The sequence below is a fragment of the Sapajus apella genome, unplaced genomic scaffold, assembly GCF_009761245.1.
Source record: "Sapajus apella isolate SASKATOON/1434 unplaced genomic scaffold, GSC_monkey_1.0 scaffold43, whole genome shotgun sequence".
Taxonomy (NCBI): Eukaryota; Metazoa; Chordata; class Mammalia; order Primates; family Cebidae; genus Sapajus; species Sapajus apella.
Genome location: NW_022436983.1, coordinates 15,660,467 through 15,675,117, shown reverse-complemented (window position 1 = coordinate 15,675,117; position 14,651 = coordinate 15,660,467). Strand labels below are relative to the sequence as shown.

The window sequence follows — 14,651 nt, the reverse complement described above, 5'->3', positions numbered from 1 at the left end:
GCTGCCAGCTGACCCTTGCCCAGGCCACGGCGCACTCACCCACACAGGCATCCCGCCGCTCCTCATAGCCCGCGCTGCACACGCACTTGCCGATGGGCACCAGCCACTCGCCCTCTGCGCTGCAGTACATCTTGGGCGTGTCCCGCTCCTCGGAGTGCCGCACGCACTGGCCCCGCACCTCCACCAGTGAGGACGAGTCAGCCCCCGTCACCGCCTCCGAGAAGGCAGCCAGATTACGCACCATGGCAGGGCACTTCTTATAGTAGATGCGGAGAGAGAGGATGGCCAGGCAGGCACCGATGTCCTGGAAGGCCAGGTAGAAGCCACGCTTGCTGAGGGGACCCACGCCGCGCACCTCCGTGTTGAGCTTGAGGCGCCGCACACCAAGGTCAGCACCTGTGAAGCTCTCATCGGCCGCAATGGTGTCGATCTTGAGGAACTGGCTTTCTTGCGTGCTGGCCCCCAGGTCACGGTCCGACTCCAGGTAGTAGAGGTTGAAGGTCTCCTTGCAGGTGCCCAGCACACCGGGCATGCTGTTGCAGTCACGCAGGGTAAACTTGATCTCGGCGTAGACGCGGCGGGCGCCGTCGCGGGGCACCCAGCTCGTGCGCAGCCAGTTGTTCTGGTTGGGGCTCATGACGTTGCACACCTGGTACGTGTGGATGGGCTGGAAGGACTCATCCACCTCGTTGATGGAGTCCCACTGTGGGCAGAGAGAACACAGCCACTAATGCAGAGCCAGCACCTCGCCGCCCTTTGCCAATGACCCTGTGTATTGTGTTGGAAAAATAAACAAAGGAGCTGTCCTCCTGGTGGACTGTCATCGCTACCAGGTGCCCCTGCAGAAGTGATCTTGCAGAGGGCCACCATCTTCTGGAGAAGTGTTATTTACTAACCCTGGGGATGAGGAAATAAAGGCTCTGACCTGTGAGCCACTCCTCTGAGGTCATGCAGTTATCAAGTAATGGCTGTATGGGAATCAGGCCTGCCTGATGCCAAAGCCCTGCCCTCATTTCTCTGTGGCTCCTCATATCTTTCCTAGAGTGGCGGGATTTGCCTGGGGAAGTCAGTCAGTCCAGTTTCCACATCAGCTGCCAGGGGGATCTTTCTAATATATGAACCTCACTTCAGATCCTTCAGCAGCCTCTCCTGCACTGCTGCTTGTTGAGTGACTGCCTAATCCACGGACTCTCTCCCCACTGTTCTTGCTGTTACCCTGGGCTGGCCTGGGTCCCACTGAAGGGAATCCCAGGATGTGAGAAAGCTGAGTGGAATTGCTTCTGTGCCGCCTGCTGGCTGGGCATCAGTGATTCAGAAACAAACCAGACACTCTCAATAGAGCGAAAAGGTAACCCATGAAATGGGGGAAAATATGTGCAAATCATGTAGCTGATAAGGGATTAATATCCAGCATACATAAAGAATTCCCACAACTCAACAACAGCAGAAAAGAAACAGTTCAGTTAGAAAATGGGCAAAGGACTTGGGCAGACATTTCTCTAAAACAAAAAATTCAGATAGCCAAATGGCACATGAAAAGATGTTCAATGTCACTAATCATTAGGGAAACACAAATCAAAACCACGAGATACCACTTCATACCCATTAGGATGGCTGTTATAAATAATAATAATAATAATGAGTCCGTGTGCGGTGGCTCACCTGTAATCCCAGCACTTTGGGAAGCCGAGGTGAGTGAATCACCTGAGATCAGGAGTTCGAGACCAGACTGGCCAACATGGTGAAACTCCATCTCTTAAAAATACAAAAAATAGGGGGGTGTGGTGGTGTACACCTGCAATCCCAGCAACTCGGGAGGCTTAGGCAGGAGAATCCCTTGAACTTGGAAATCGGAGGTTGAAGTGAGCCAAGGTCATGCTACTACACTCCAGGTGGGGCAACAGAGTGAGACTCCATCTCAAATAATAATGATAACAATAATAATAATATGTTGGCAAGGATGTGGCAAAATTAGAACCCTGTGCATTGCAGGTGAGACTGTGAAATGGTGCAGCTGCTGTGGAAAACAGTATGGCAGCTTCTCAAAATGTTTAAGATAGAATTACCATATGATTCAGCAATCCCATTTCTGGGTATAGATCCAAAAGAATTGAAAGGAAGGTCTCAAAAAGATATTTGTACAGCCCTATTCATGGCAGCATTATTCACAACAGCCAGAGTGTAGAAGGAACCCAAGTGTACATCAATGAACGAACCGATAAGTAAAATGGTAAAATGTGGTATATACCTACGATGGAGTATTAGCCTTAAAAAGGAAGGAAATTCTGCCACATGCTACAACACAGATACACCTTAAAGACAAGCCAAATGAAATCAGCTAGAAACGAAAGAACAACTATCGTTAGGATTCCACTTATACACAGTACCTAGTCAGATTCAGAGAGACAGAAAGAATGGGGGCTACCAGGGTGGCAGGGAGGGGGAGGGGGCAGTTCTGTTTAAGGGTGCAGAGTTTCCATTTTGCAGGATGAAAGGAATCTTGGAAGTAGCAGTGGTGACGGCCACACAGCAATGCGAATGCACTACATGTCACCAATCTGTGCTCTTAAAAAGGGTTAAGACAATAAACTTTACGGTGATGTGTATTTTACCAGAATAAAAAAAGAAAGAAATATGTCAGAAACACTCCCTGTGCTCAAGTGCCCCAGTCCACCAGATTTGGCAGTGTGGGGTGATGAGCTGAGGGAATCCAGGTGGGCGAGACTCCCAGGCCCCTCCCCAGCTCTCCTAGGTGTGGGCATCTGTAATTTACACTGCAATGAAGCAGGGCCCTCTTGCAAGGGGTGGGGGTCTGCAGAAGACGGGAGGGGAGAGCCCGAGCTTCCACCGCTGCTGAGCACCAGCTGGCCAGGAGCAGTCCTTGCTGAGCTGACTTCAAGGACTCATGAGGGCTCCGAGGAGGAGCTGGAGGAGGAGGGCAGAGGGAGGGGTTGGTTCTGGGGCCCTGTCCTGGTTCCTCCACACATGCAACACCTTGATTTTCTTCAATTGTCCTTGAACTAGAGATCCTGTTGCTTAAAGGGGAAGGGGGGCTTCGTGACCAGATGCTCTGAGAACCCATGGGTGCCACAAGTGCTAGAGAGAAGGCCATGCATATCTTAAGTCTTTTCCTGCCCATCCCAAGCCCCTCTGTCTAACCTCGTCCTGATCCTCAGTGCCCACATCTGTAAGATGGGACTCAAATAGTCCCCACTTCAGCGAGGCTTGAGAGGATGCAGTGGGAAAATGCCTGCAAAGTGCTTAGCTCAGGCCTGGCACGGGAAGGCACTTGACGAATGGGCCTAATATGATACTGAGCTGGTAGCATCTTCACAGCCCACCTGCCTGCCTCCAGGGACCATGTGGGAAGATTCCCTGCTTCCAAAGGGGCCCCAGGGAGTGCCAGCCTCACCTGAAAGAGTTTATGCTTCCGAGTCCCTCCGACCCAAGAAGGACCCCTGATCCCCACCCCGCTCTGCTGCCAGAGGCTCCAGGCAGTGCGGCATCACATCTGGGGTTAAAGTCATTGTCACAATTAATGGAGCACCAAAGAGCCAGCCAGCTGCTCCCTGTGTATCTCCTGCCAGGGACCCGGATAAATTAATCAGCTCAATCTGAGTCTACTCCAGCTGCCCCACTGGGGCCAAGGGCCTGGCCTAGCCCTGCCAGCCCCAGGAGCTGTTTCAGATGCCCAAAGTGGCATGGACTCCTGGAGGTCTAATGCAAGGGCAGAATCAGCCCTGTTCCCTGCCTGGGCACCCCCACCCCACCTGAAACTGCCAGTGTGAGCATCCAAAACACAAGGCTGGCCATGCTCCCCACCTGCTGAAAACTCGGACAATTCCTCGTTACCCTAAACATCAAGTCTGATGCTCTGAGTGGGATAAAGACACCCTGGAGCCAGCCAGGGCCCAGGCGTGCCCTCCTGGCTGCCGGCACTTAGGGGAATGCCATCTCAGCCAACAGCCGTGCAGTGAGGGTGGGACCAGACCCACCTCCTCATAGGTGGGCCCCTGCCACAGGGGGGTCCAGCTCACTGCACCAAAGCCCTTGCATAGCATGCTCGATGCCACTGCCATCTCCACTGCTTCTCAAGCCCAGACACTGGCTCGGCACGCTGCTCCCCCAACTCTGTCCCCCTCCCAGACCAGAATGCAGTGAGCCAGCTGCGCAGTGTTTGGTGAGGCGTATTCTCTCTCTGAAGCTTCGGCTTCTCTTCTGTAAAATGGGGTAGCAAATGCGTGCTCCTTCCATCTGCTGCAGGGGGTGGTGAGAATTACATGAAACAATGAAAATGAACCTGCCCGCTTACCTAAAGCAGCGTTTGTGAGTAGATGCTAATTCGCCAGAGCAGACGGAGCACATCCCAGCGTGCGTGCGGGAGTTCCCGGGAGCAGAGAGAAGGACGCAGCCTGATGAAGAGCAGGGGGTCTGAGCCAGACCTCCCCCAGTCTTCGTAGAATTGCTTCGCCTCTGAGAGCTTTCAGTTTCTTGTTGGTAAAATGGCCTTTTCATGTATCATCCCATTGATGGCACTGCATGGAACAGTTCTAAGATTGTCCCCGTGTTATAAATGAGGGGGTGGAGGCGAAGTAAGTGATCTGCCTGAATCACACTGACTACCAGCGGCAGAGCCCCTGTTCATCAGGACCCGGCGCCCTAGCCCTTCAGGCTCTGCCACCTGCCTGACAATCGGGGTAATGTTTCTGAGCCTGGAGACCACCCTGGGTGACTCTGTCCTCAAGCTGGTGAATGGACTCCAGAATCCGAGAGGTGGAGAGAACCTGAAGGACCGTCTCCAGAGGTCCCTCCCCGAGCTGGGCAGGAGAATCACCTGGAAAGCTTATTTTATTTTATTTTTGAGACAAGATCTCTCTCTCTCACCCAGGCTGGAGTACAGTGACTCAATGCAGCCTCAACCTCCCAGGCTCAAGCAGTCCTCCCACCTCAGCCTCCTAAGTAGCTGGGACCACAAGAATGCACCACCACGCCCAGCTAATTTTAAAATTTTTTTGTAGAGAAAGTGTCTCACTATATGTTGCCCAGGCTGGTCTCAAACTCCTAGTCGCAAGCAAGCCTCCCACTTCAGCCTCCTAAAATGCTACTATTACAGGAATGAGCCACCATGCCCGGCTCCCTGGAAAGCTGATTAAACAGAAGATTCCCAGGCCCCTCCTCAGACCTCCTGGATGTGGGACTCCGCATGCTTCGCCTGCTAGCCTGAACCTGGCACAGGTTCAAGGTCTAGAGTTTGGGAATCAGATCTGATTCCAGCCTTCCCTTCTCTCTGAGAAACCCCTGTCTGCAGGCCCCCTGGAGATGGCAGGCAGTCCCTGGCTCAGCAGAGAGTGAAGATTTCCCTTTCCATCTCATGCGATGGTCACAGAATGGGCCTCACTGCCTCAGTTCAAAGGTGGCATAAGGGACTCCCCACAGGCTCTAGGCTCAGAGAGACCCAAGTTTGAGCCCAGCTTGCCATCAGCTGGTACCCGTCTGATGATGGACAAGTTACTTCTCACTGCTCTGAGCCTCAGCTTCCTCATCTGGGAAGTGCGGTGGCCACGCCCACCTCACAGGATTGGGGAGTAATGAGCTGATGCCTGTGACCTGCTCAGAGGTGAGTGAATCTAAGTTGCCTGATTTGTTCTAACTCTCAAAATGCAATGCCAGATGCTGAGCTATGCTTTAGAGCGTCCTACACGAAACCCACCTGAGACTGGCAGCGCCAGCATCCAAAACACGAGGCCGGCCATGCTCCCCACCTGCTGAAAACTCGGACAATTCCTCATTACCCTAAACATCAAGTCCGATGCTCTGAGTGGGATAAAGACACCCCGGAGCCAGCCAGGGCCCAGGCGTGCCCTCCTGGCTGCCAGGACTCAGGGGAATACCATCTCAGCCAACAGCCGTGCAGTGAGGGTGGGACCAGGACCTACCTCCTCATGGGTGGGTCCCAGCTCACTGCACCAAAGCCGTTGCATAGCATGCTCATACTGGGAAGAATGGCCACACCAAGGAGTGTTTTACAGAGGGGGAGACTGACGCGCCGGGAGGTAAAGGGACGCCCCAAGAGCCTGGCTTCCGTCCCAGGCAGTGGTGCTGTCAGGTGATGAGGGCTCCCTCCAGGCTTGGGGACTGAGAAGCAGAGCCATGTGGCCTGCCCCCAGTTCCCGGGAGCCCAGTGCATGAGGACTGATGACAGGCTGAGCTCACTACTGCCTAGTGACAAGACCCCCAGAGAGAGAGGAGTGGGGCGGTGTCCAGACTTCCAACCACAGGCCACAAAAGGCCCAGACGAAAACTCTACCCAAAGTCCAGAAAGGCCCTTCATAAACATGAACTGTTGGTGTCAGTATCATCATCCTTATTAATCTTATTATCCCTCTGTCTCCAGAGCCATAGGAGCTGAACGTGGACATGAAAGAAGTCAGGTCTGCATGATGTGCTCGTGTCCGTTGCAGGGATGTGTGCAGGTGTGTGTGTGTTTCTGAGCACGCTGGCGAGAGAGAGTTCATGTGAGACAGTAACTCTGTGAGATAACACGTGAGTAACAATGCTAATGGTCACCATAAAAGCCTCCATTCATGAGGTCTCACCCTGTGCCAGACTCGGTGCCAAGACTGTGTCATCCGCCCTCACCCTGGCACATACCTGGGAGGTCATCACAGGCTTTTCCCTTTCTACAGATGGGGAAACTGAGACACAGAAAGGTGAAGCAGTGACCCACCATAGTACCTAAGGGGGGGATGAGGGCCACCTGCTTGTCAGCGGCAGGGCCGGGATTCCACCGGGCTTGTAAGCTCATCCTACTCTACTGCCTTGCCCCCGCGGGATTGAGAGAAGAGAAGCAGGGGATAGGGCAGTGCGGCCTTGTCACTGCAGCCCCTTCCGGAAGGATGGGGGCACAATCTGTGAGCACATTACCCACAGGGACCTGAAGGCTGAGGCCAGAGTCACCATGGAGCCCTGGGAGCTTGGCCACAGTGGGGAGAGAGACAAGCAGAGACTCCAGGACTCGGAGTGGCTCCTGGTGAGGCCAGGGCAGCTGGGAGGGAGGGACTGAGCCAGAGGGCAGGAAGGCCTGGCTAGCCTCCTCTGTCCTGGCCTGCACCTCATGATTCTGTAGGATACAGCCATGGGGACGCCCAGACCTGGGGCCTCAGACTTGAAGAGTCAGGGCTTTGGTGCCCGAGTTGCTTCTGTAATTTCAAATATCTGTATGCACTAAACTGTTAGGTGATCAGCAGCACTGACTGCTGTGTGCCCTTGGGTAAGTCCCTTGACCTCTCTGGGCCTCTGCTTCTTTTTGATCTATCTAATGCCAACTCTGAGTGGCAGCCTCTCTCTGCTCACAGAGGGATGACGTTGTCCCCACCGCCCATCACTCACCCCGTGAGCCGGATACGTGAGCCAGCCCCAGTCCCCGTGGATGGTCGACGTGTCCAGCAAATTCACTGCAAAACAGGAGACAATAAGGCATCAGGCCCCTGTGACCTCTCTCCACCCCTCAAGAGCAGCCTGACCCAACTACACTGGTGCATGCTCAGCCCCCAGCACACAGCTCCCATGGGTCCCTCTGCCTCAATGTCCTTTCTTTCCTCCCCTCTCTTTGAAGGCTCAGTTTAAGTTCTCTCTCTTCTTGAAGGCTTCCTCCACTCCTTTGGCCAAACAGTAATATTCTGAACTCCCAGAATACAAGTGGTTCTAGGTGCCAGGCGTCTCTGGTTGGTGGCGCAGTGAGACAGGTGGGCTCGAGGCTGGCAGGCCTCGGATCCCAGTTCTGCCACTTAGGAGCTGTGCATCCTGGGCAATCCCTTCACCTTCCTGAGCCTCAGTTTCCTCCTCTGTAAAATGGAGTGATAATGATTCTGGTCCCATGGCGCTTTTGTGACGATGACCTGGCCCTTGTCTCATGTAAGAGCCATGGTGACATTCAAGTGTCCATGCTGCAAAGTCATACCTCCCATCTAGGACTGGCCCCAGCTTCATCATTACTGTGTTCCCTGCATGGTGCCCGGCATCTAGCACCTCCTCTGTACACATCTGGTGTGGAGGGGCTTCAGGGTTAAGAGCTGCCTCTTAGTGAACACCTACTATGTGCTGATACCTGTAAGGGGAGCTTGAGATGCCTCATCTGCGCCCCACACAACAACCAGAGAGGTGGCCATCATTATCTCCATTTTATTGATGAAAGAGCTGCGCCTCAGGGAGGTCCCAGAATGTGCCAGTAGCCCCATAGATTTAGCTGGCAGGGCTGGCATTCCGGGCACCTGCCGTAGCAACCGTGGGCCATCCACCATCCCTGGATGCTCAGGCCGAGAAGCAGAACCTCTGAGCGGTCCCCACAGCGGGGAAGGAGCACTGGTCCAAAGGGCAAGTCACTCTAAGTCAGGCCCTCTGCAGAGGGGACCCTGCAGCTCAACGTGGTAGGAAAAAGAGCCCGTCTTGGAAGTCAGACATTCCTGGGCCCATGTCTCCAGGCAGCTACTTATTAGCAGGTGACCTTCACTTTTTTGACCCTCAATTTTCTCATCTGTAAAATGGGTTCATAGTACCTAAGGGTGGGATGAGGATCAGGAAAGCACGTAGAGCCTGGAGCCAGTGCTGGTCCTTACCAACACTAGTTCCCCTTCTCTAAGTCCCGCCGTCCTGCCTCTCTCCGCTTGTGGCCACACCCTCGCTTATGGAGATACAGATGCAGTACGCTGTTTAGAAATCAGGGCTCAACAGGCTCTAACTGCTGTGTGTCCTTGTTTAAATCCCTTCGCCTCTCTGCTCGCTTTTGATCTAGCTGGTGATTGTTGTATGAGAGGGCTTTTGGCTCCAGAGTCCCACAGCTTTCCTTTTCACTCTGCCTTCCGTGAACCTCATCTTCCGGCCAACAGCCAGGCGCTTTCAACCACCCCAGTCAGTGGGCTGGTGCAGGTGACAGGGGGGTTAGCCCTCCTGGAACTTTCCAACCGGGAGGCTGGGTGTCCTTCTGCCTGAGATTTGTACAGCTCTAAGCCTGCCCCTCAAAGACAAGACAAGTGTCCTCAGGAAACGCTGGAGTGAGGATGCTCTTATTTGCTGATTTTCTCCTGCCGCTCACCCGCCCCGCCCCACTGTCAGGGACCCTGGAGGAGGCTGGCTGAAAGGAGCTGGCAGAACTAGAGAGGGGGTCTCCGTGCTCCTCCCTGCGTTCCTCCCTGGGTCCCCAGGGGCCACCTGGGATCAGGGGACAGAGCGAATGTCCACAGAGGGACCTCCCCCTCCCCAAGCTGGCCCCACACCAGGGGCAGAGGCAGAGAGAAGGAGGCTTCCCGCCTCCCTCCCTCCCTCCCTCTCAGGCAATGTAGAGAAAACTGGGTCAGGCAATCTCTCCTCCTGCTGGCTGGTGGGAGGGGGAGGGGGCCGCACTGCAGTTTCCCCCAGACCAGCAAGGCTGAGTTTGGGGAGAGGGTGAGAGAAGGACCCCTCACCTTCCGTCCCAACCCACATCCCTGACGCAGGTCTCGGAGTGGCTGGACCCCTTCTCTGATCCGGCCTGGATGCAGTCCAGACCAGCCCCTACCCGGGAGCCACCGGAGTGATGTCCACCACTCAGGATTCTCCCCCTGGAGCGTGCGGGCTTCAGGGCTTGCAGACACCGCTCTCCAGGCCCTGCCCTCCTCGAGGAAGCTCCACCTCATCTGCAGCTGATTCTTGATCAACCAGCCAGGGGACTCAGATAATCCAAAGATAAGTCAAAAGTCGATTCTATCGGACTCAGGAAGGGCTATAGGATTCCAGGGCTGTTTGTTCCAATTCCTTCCAGACCCTTCTCTGTCCCTCCCCTCCCTCCCCTTCCTCTGTCTCCATCTGCACCTTCCCTAGCCATGTCCCCTTGAATGGGTGAGAATGCAGAGTGTCCTTCGAGGGGAGCCCCAAGTCCATAGGAGGTTTGATCAGGGCTGGGTCCCCTTGGAAATTCAGACCCTCTGGTCCCCACAGCTGGCCTCTCTCCTGCCTCTTGCACTGTGGGACAGTGAAGCCAATTCTCCCCGCTGGGCCTGTCTCCCTGCTTACAAAACAGGAGGACTGGACTACATGGTCTCTCAGGGGCCTTCGGTGAAGCAAGGCACTTAACCCCTCTGCCTCAGTTTCCTTATCTGAAAGATGTCCATGGGATCCCTCCTAGGCCTCTCTGCTCCGGCTGTTCTAGGGCGATGAAATGGGTCCCTCTCCTGCTCTGGGAAGCACAGATAACTCCTAAGCCGCTCCTGTCGGACTGTGGAAGGCATTATGCGATTTCTTTTTTTCTCCAGCTCTGTCGCCTTTCCCCATTCCATTTCGCTGAGACTAATACTTAAATTGATTTACATTCCCTGAGGACGCAGCGCATGATGGTGAGGCTGGAGCATTCGGGGTGGCCAGGGGACGTCAGCCAGGATTCTGAATGCCTTAGAGATCACCTCAAAGTGGAGGATAAGCCACACCAGAGAGTGACAAGCGGCCTTGGGCCTGGCAGGGATGGGGGCATCTCTGCAGGTGCAGAGCCCTTCCTGGGCCCATGGACGCCCCAGCAAGGGCCCTGAGAGTGACCTTGTGCAGGGGTGTTGGCCAGGTTAAGGCCCTGTCACCTCTGCTAGACCCAGCTGGGAGCAGAGCCCCCTCCCTCAGTTCCAGCAGTTCCCTCGGCTGGCCCTGGTTGTTCTAGGCCAGCCCAGGGCCAGGGCTGGAGAGGACTCCCAGATGCTCCACATGGAACTCAGGCCCCAGGTCTCCACCCCATGGCTGTCTGACTCGAGTGGGGAACCCACGCCTGGCTGTGGGTATCCTGCTGCATTGACTCTGGCCCTTGGACTCTGCCTCCCTTCACCCTGTACACAAACTTCCCCACCTGCCTCTTCCTCAGCTGCTGGCCCCCAAACGCTGCACAGGCCCCTTCCCCAGACCCATGGTTCGTCTCAGCACATGAGCCTGATCCAAGCCCCCTCTTTGAGGGGCTCAGGAGCCTCCAGCCTGTGATTCCAGAGGGTGCTGGCTCCTCCCCAGAGAAGAGTTGAGGCAGGGGGTTGGGGTGCACCACCCAACTCCCAGAGCCTTGAAGAGGGGCTCCTCAGAGCCTGCTGGGCAAACAAACTGTCCCCTTCCCTCCGCCCACCCTCAGAAAGCCATCTTCTCCGGCACAGCCCCCAGGGTCCAAGGCCTCTCAGATTCCCATCCTGCCTCCTTTCCTGCTCCCCGCATCCCCCAGCTCCAGGCCTCTCCTGGTGCCCCGGGAACCTGCTCCTTGTTACACCCACCCCGTCCTGCTCTGCCGGCCACCTCATCTCTCAGCCACCCTGCCTGGCCCCGCTCCAGGCTGTGCCCTGGGCTCATGGGAGACTGATTTTGTCTGTGTCTGTTTGTTGGTGCTCATGCAATTCCGTGGGCATAAATGCAAGTGAGAGGCTCCTTATTATATATGTGGTGTGATGTATATGTGTAGACACAGAGTTGCATATTTTCATGTGTGTGCATCTGTACATGCATGTATGTGTGTGTGTCTGCATTTCTGTGTATGTGGCTGTGTATGTTACATGGGGTGGACAGACTGACCACACATGTGAGTCTCTGCAGGCCCGGGGCCACAAGTGTGAATCCCAAGTGTGTGTGTCTGCATTTCTGTGTATGTGGCCGTGTATGTTACATGGGGTGGACAGGCTGACCACACATGTGAGTCTCTGCAGGCCCGGGGCCACAAGTGTGAATCCCATGTGTGTGTGTCTGTGTGTAGGGTGGGACCTTGGTGAGCTGCGTGTGAAGGGCAGATCTGGTCTGTCTGGGCGTGGAAGAGCAGCACGGGCTCCGGAGTTCGCTCACACCTGGAGGTTCATCCTGGCAGGTGAGAATCCAGCTCTGGCCCCTGGACATCAGCCCCAGAAACCTGCAAGGGAGACGCTCTGGCTTCCTTAGGGTAGAGCTGTGGGAACAGAGGAGGGCCAGGGCCTGGGATGGGGTGTGAGGAGTGGGACCAGGGAAGCCTCCTAAGCTGGGTGGAGCTGGGGTCCCCAGGGGGCTAAGGGGTGTGTGGGTGGGATGCTTAGGTGCTCCCTCTCGGCTCTTCTTTCCCCCCACAACTAGAAGTCATCTCCCAGGCGTTTTTGGTCTCAGTGGCTCAGTGCACCTCCACACCCGGATCCTTCCTCCCCCACGGGGCCCTCGAGTGACCCTGCCCTCCCAGCCTTCCCTGACAAGATTTTGATCTCCTGGACCTGCCTGCCTCAGTCTCTCTGTGGGCTCCCCATCCTCCAGCCCTCTCCACCCCAAGCCCGCTCCTGCTGTCCCCAAAGCTGCCTGGCCTCCATCTGGAACTCCCCTGCCCTGGATTCTTCTCCCCCGCCCCATGTTGCCAACCTGTGGCCCTCAGGCCCTGACCCCTCTCCCAGACTCTCATTCCCTGCCTCTCCTTCCTGCCTCCCCTCAAAGCTGGTCCTGCTCTCCGGGTCGGTTTCTCAGCGCCTGGCTCCCACCTCTCCATGCCATCCCCACCCCCTTCTCCTTCCACCATCTGAACCTCCTCTCCCATTCTCCTGCCCCTCCATCCCCAGTGCCTGCCCCTCTGTCCTCTGTCCCCAACCCTGTTCCTTGCCCTACCTCGCTGTCCCCTCGCCTCCTTACCTCTTGTCTTCTGTCCGATCTGTCCCCTTGTCCCCGGCGTCTGACCCTCAGTTTTCTGTCCCCAGCTGCACATCCCTCAGTCCTGTCTCCTGTCCTTTCCCACTGTCCCCCAGTCCCGCTACCTGTCCCTCTTCCTCAAGCTCGCGGGTTCCTATCGTCACTGCTCCGTCCCTTCATCCCGGGTCTCTTCCGTGGTGGCACCCCCGGGGGGCCGAGGGATCCCGGCTGCCTCGGAGCTCAGGGTCAAGGCAAAGGAAGTTGAGCCGCAGGCAGCGCGCGCCGCACCCCGCGCCCCTCGGCCGCCCCCGCCCCGCTGCCGCCGCCGCTCACCTTCGCCGCGCGCCGCGGACACGCAGGTGGCCGCCGCCGCCGCGGCCGTGACGACCCAGAGCGCGGGGGGCAGGCGGCCCCGGGCGGGGGCCATGGCCGGGCCGGGCGGGCGGGGGCGCCGCGCACCCTCTGGCTCGGCCGCGGCGGCCCGCGCGTCGGGAGGGAGCGCGCTCCCTCGCTCTCTGCACACCCGGCCGGGCGCACACCCCGGCGCACACGCGGCTCCCAGCGCACACGCGGGCACCCGCGCCCGCCGCCGCCGCCGCCCCGGGCGGGGGCCGGCCAGTCACGGCGCCGAGCCAATCAGCACCGAGGCGGGGGGGTGGGGGACACGGAGCCCGCACCGCGGCCACCCGGCCAGCGGCCACGGCCGCCGCACGTGCGCACGCCCACACTCCCCCGCCGGGCACCTTCGGGGACGCGCCCCGCGAGGCGCACGTGGACCCAGGGCCCCCGAGCGCAGAACCACCATCGGGACGTCCCGGCACCCCGGGACCAGACCCACCCGGGGATTCCCCCTGTAGGCACGCGCGCGCGGGCCGCACATCCACTGCACTCTCGCTCCTGCACGCATGACCCCGGACACCGAGTGCCTCACGCGGTGATACCCTCGGATATACACACACGAGTTCATCGGCAGAGGCTGGGAGACCGGCTCAGCAGCAAACTCGGAGGCACTTTTAGGGGAAAAACAAAAAAAACCCAAAACCAAAACTCTCTCCCTTTCCCCACTCCAATGACCCCGGGTTTAGGGACCACGGCAGGCATTTAGGGAGGCCTCAGATTGCAGTGGTCAGTAGTGCCGGCTGAGGAACCAGGAAGACAACTGTCCTGCTGTGTGGCCTTAGGCAAGTTTCTTAACCTCCCTGAGTCTACATTTCCATGTCTGTAAAGCAGGGATACCAGTATGGATATCCTAGGGTGGCTGTAAGAAGTGAAAGAGCCCAAGTGGAACTCCTGGGAGACAGCCGGGCACAGAGCCAGATGGCCAGTTTGGCAGCTGTTCTCCAGTGAGGGGGACTGTTATTCCCTGCTTTTTCCTCCCCTGACCTTCTCTGCCTCCAGTTCCATCCCCCAGGACTACGGGGCTCATCCTGGGATGGCCTCAGGCTGTGAGGGGAGGACAGGGATGTAGGGCTCTATCCTGGGGCCTGCTCTGCCACCCTCCGTCCCTCACGCACCTGGTGGGCCAAGCAGCCCGGGATGCAAGTAAGAGACCTGCAGCTTCCTGGTGGTGGGGGCTGGGGGGGGGGAGTGCCCGCTGGGGGCAAGTCCCTGACCGCTTCCCGCTGCCGTCTGGCACAGATCATTGTCCAGTCCCCTCTTCCTCCGCTCCCAGCTCCTGTGGTCACTGGGGTGAACTGGAACCATGGCTGGAAGTTCCATAGGATGAGAAAGGCCATTTGGGGACCATGTGCCCTGATGCTCTAGGCTTTATAAACTCGCTTCAGTAAGCCTCACACAGCCCTGCAGGACTGGCACACCTCAGGAAACAGAAGCTCAGAAAGGCCATTGTTTGCCTTGGATCACACAGCTGGTTAAATGCTAGAGAGGTACTCAGATCCAGAGCTGCTTAGCGCCAACGCCTATTTCTTTCCTCTCTGTCTTTTTTTCTTACCGAAAGGGGGAAGGCAGTTCCATAGGAGCCCCTTCCTCGAAGCTCAGCCACCTGCCTCACCAATGTAGTGAGCCTCCGG

General features: G+C 57.0%; 1 protein-coding gene across 1 annotated transcript in view; it reads right to left on the bottom strand.

The window, feature by feature from the left end:
- The window catches only part of EPHA8 (EPH receptor A8), a 38,725-nt gene extending 25,886 nt beyond the window's left edge, over window positions 1–12,839 (bottom strand). The window contains exons 1-3 of the mRNA XM_032300733.1: window positions 12,625–12,839; window positions 7,390–7,454; window positions 40–703 (exon numbers count right to left, since the gene is read on the bottom strand). Coding sequence (XP_032156624.1) covers window positions 40–703; window positions 7,390–7,454; window positions 12,625–12,697 — 802 coding nt within the window. The 5' untranslated portion in view covers window positions 12,698–12,839. The remainder of the gene's footprint in view (window positions 1–39; window positions 704–7,389; window positions 7,455–12,624) is intronic.
- Between the last annotated feature and the right edge of the window lie 1,812 nt (window positions 12,840–14,651).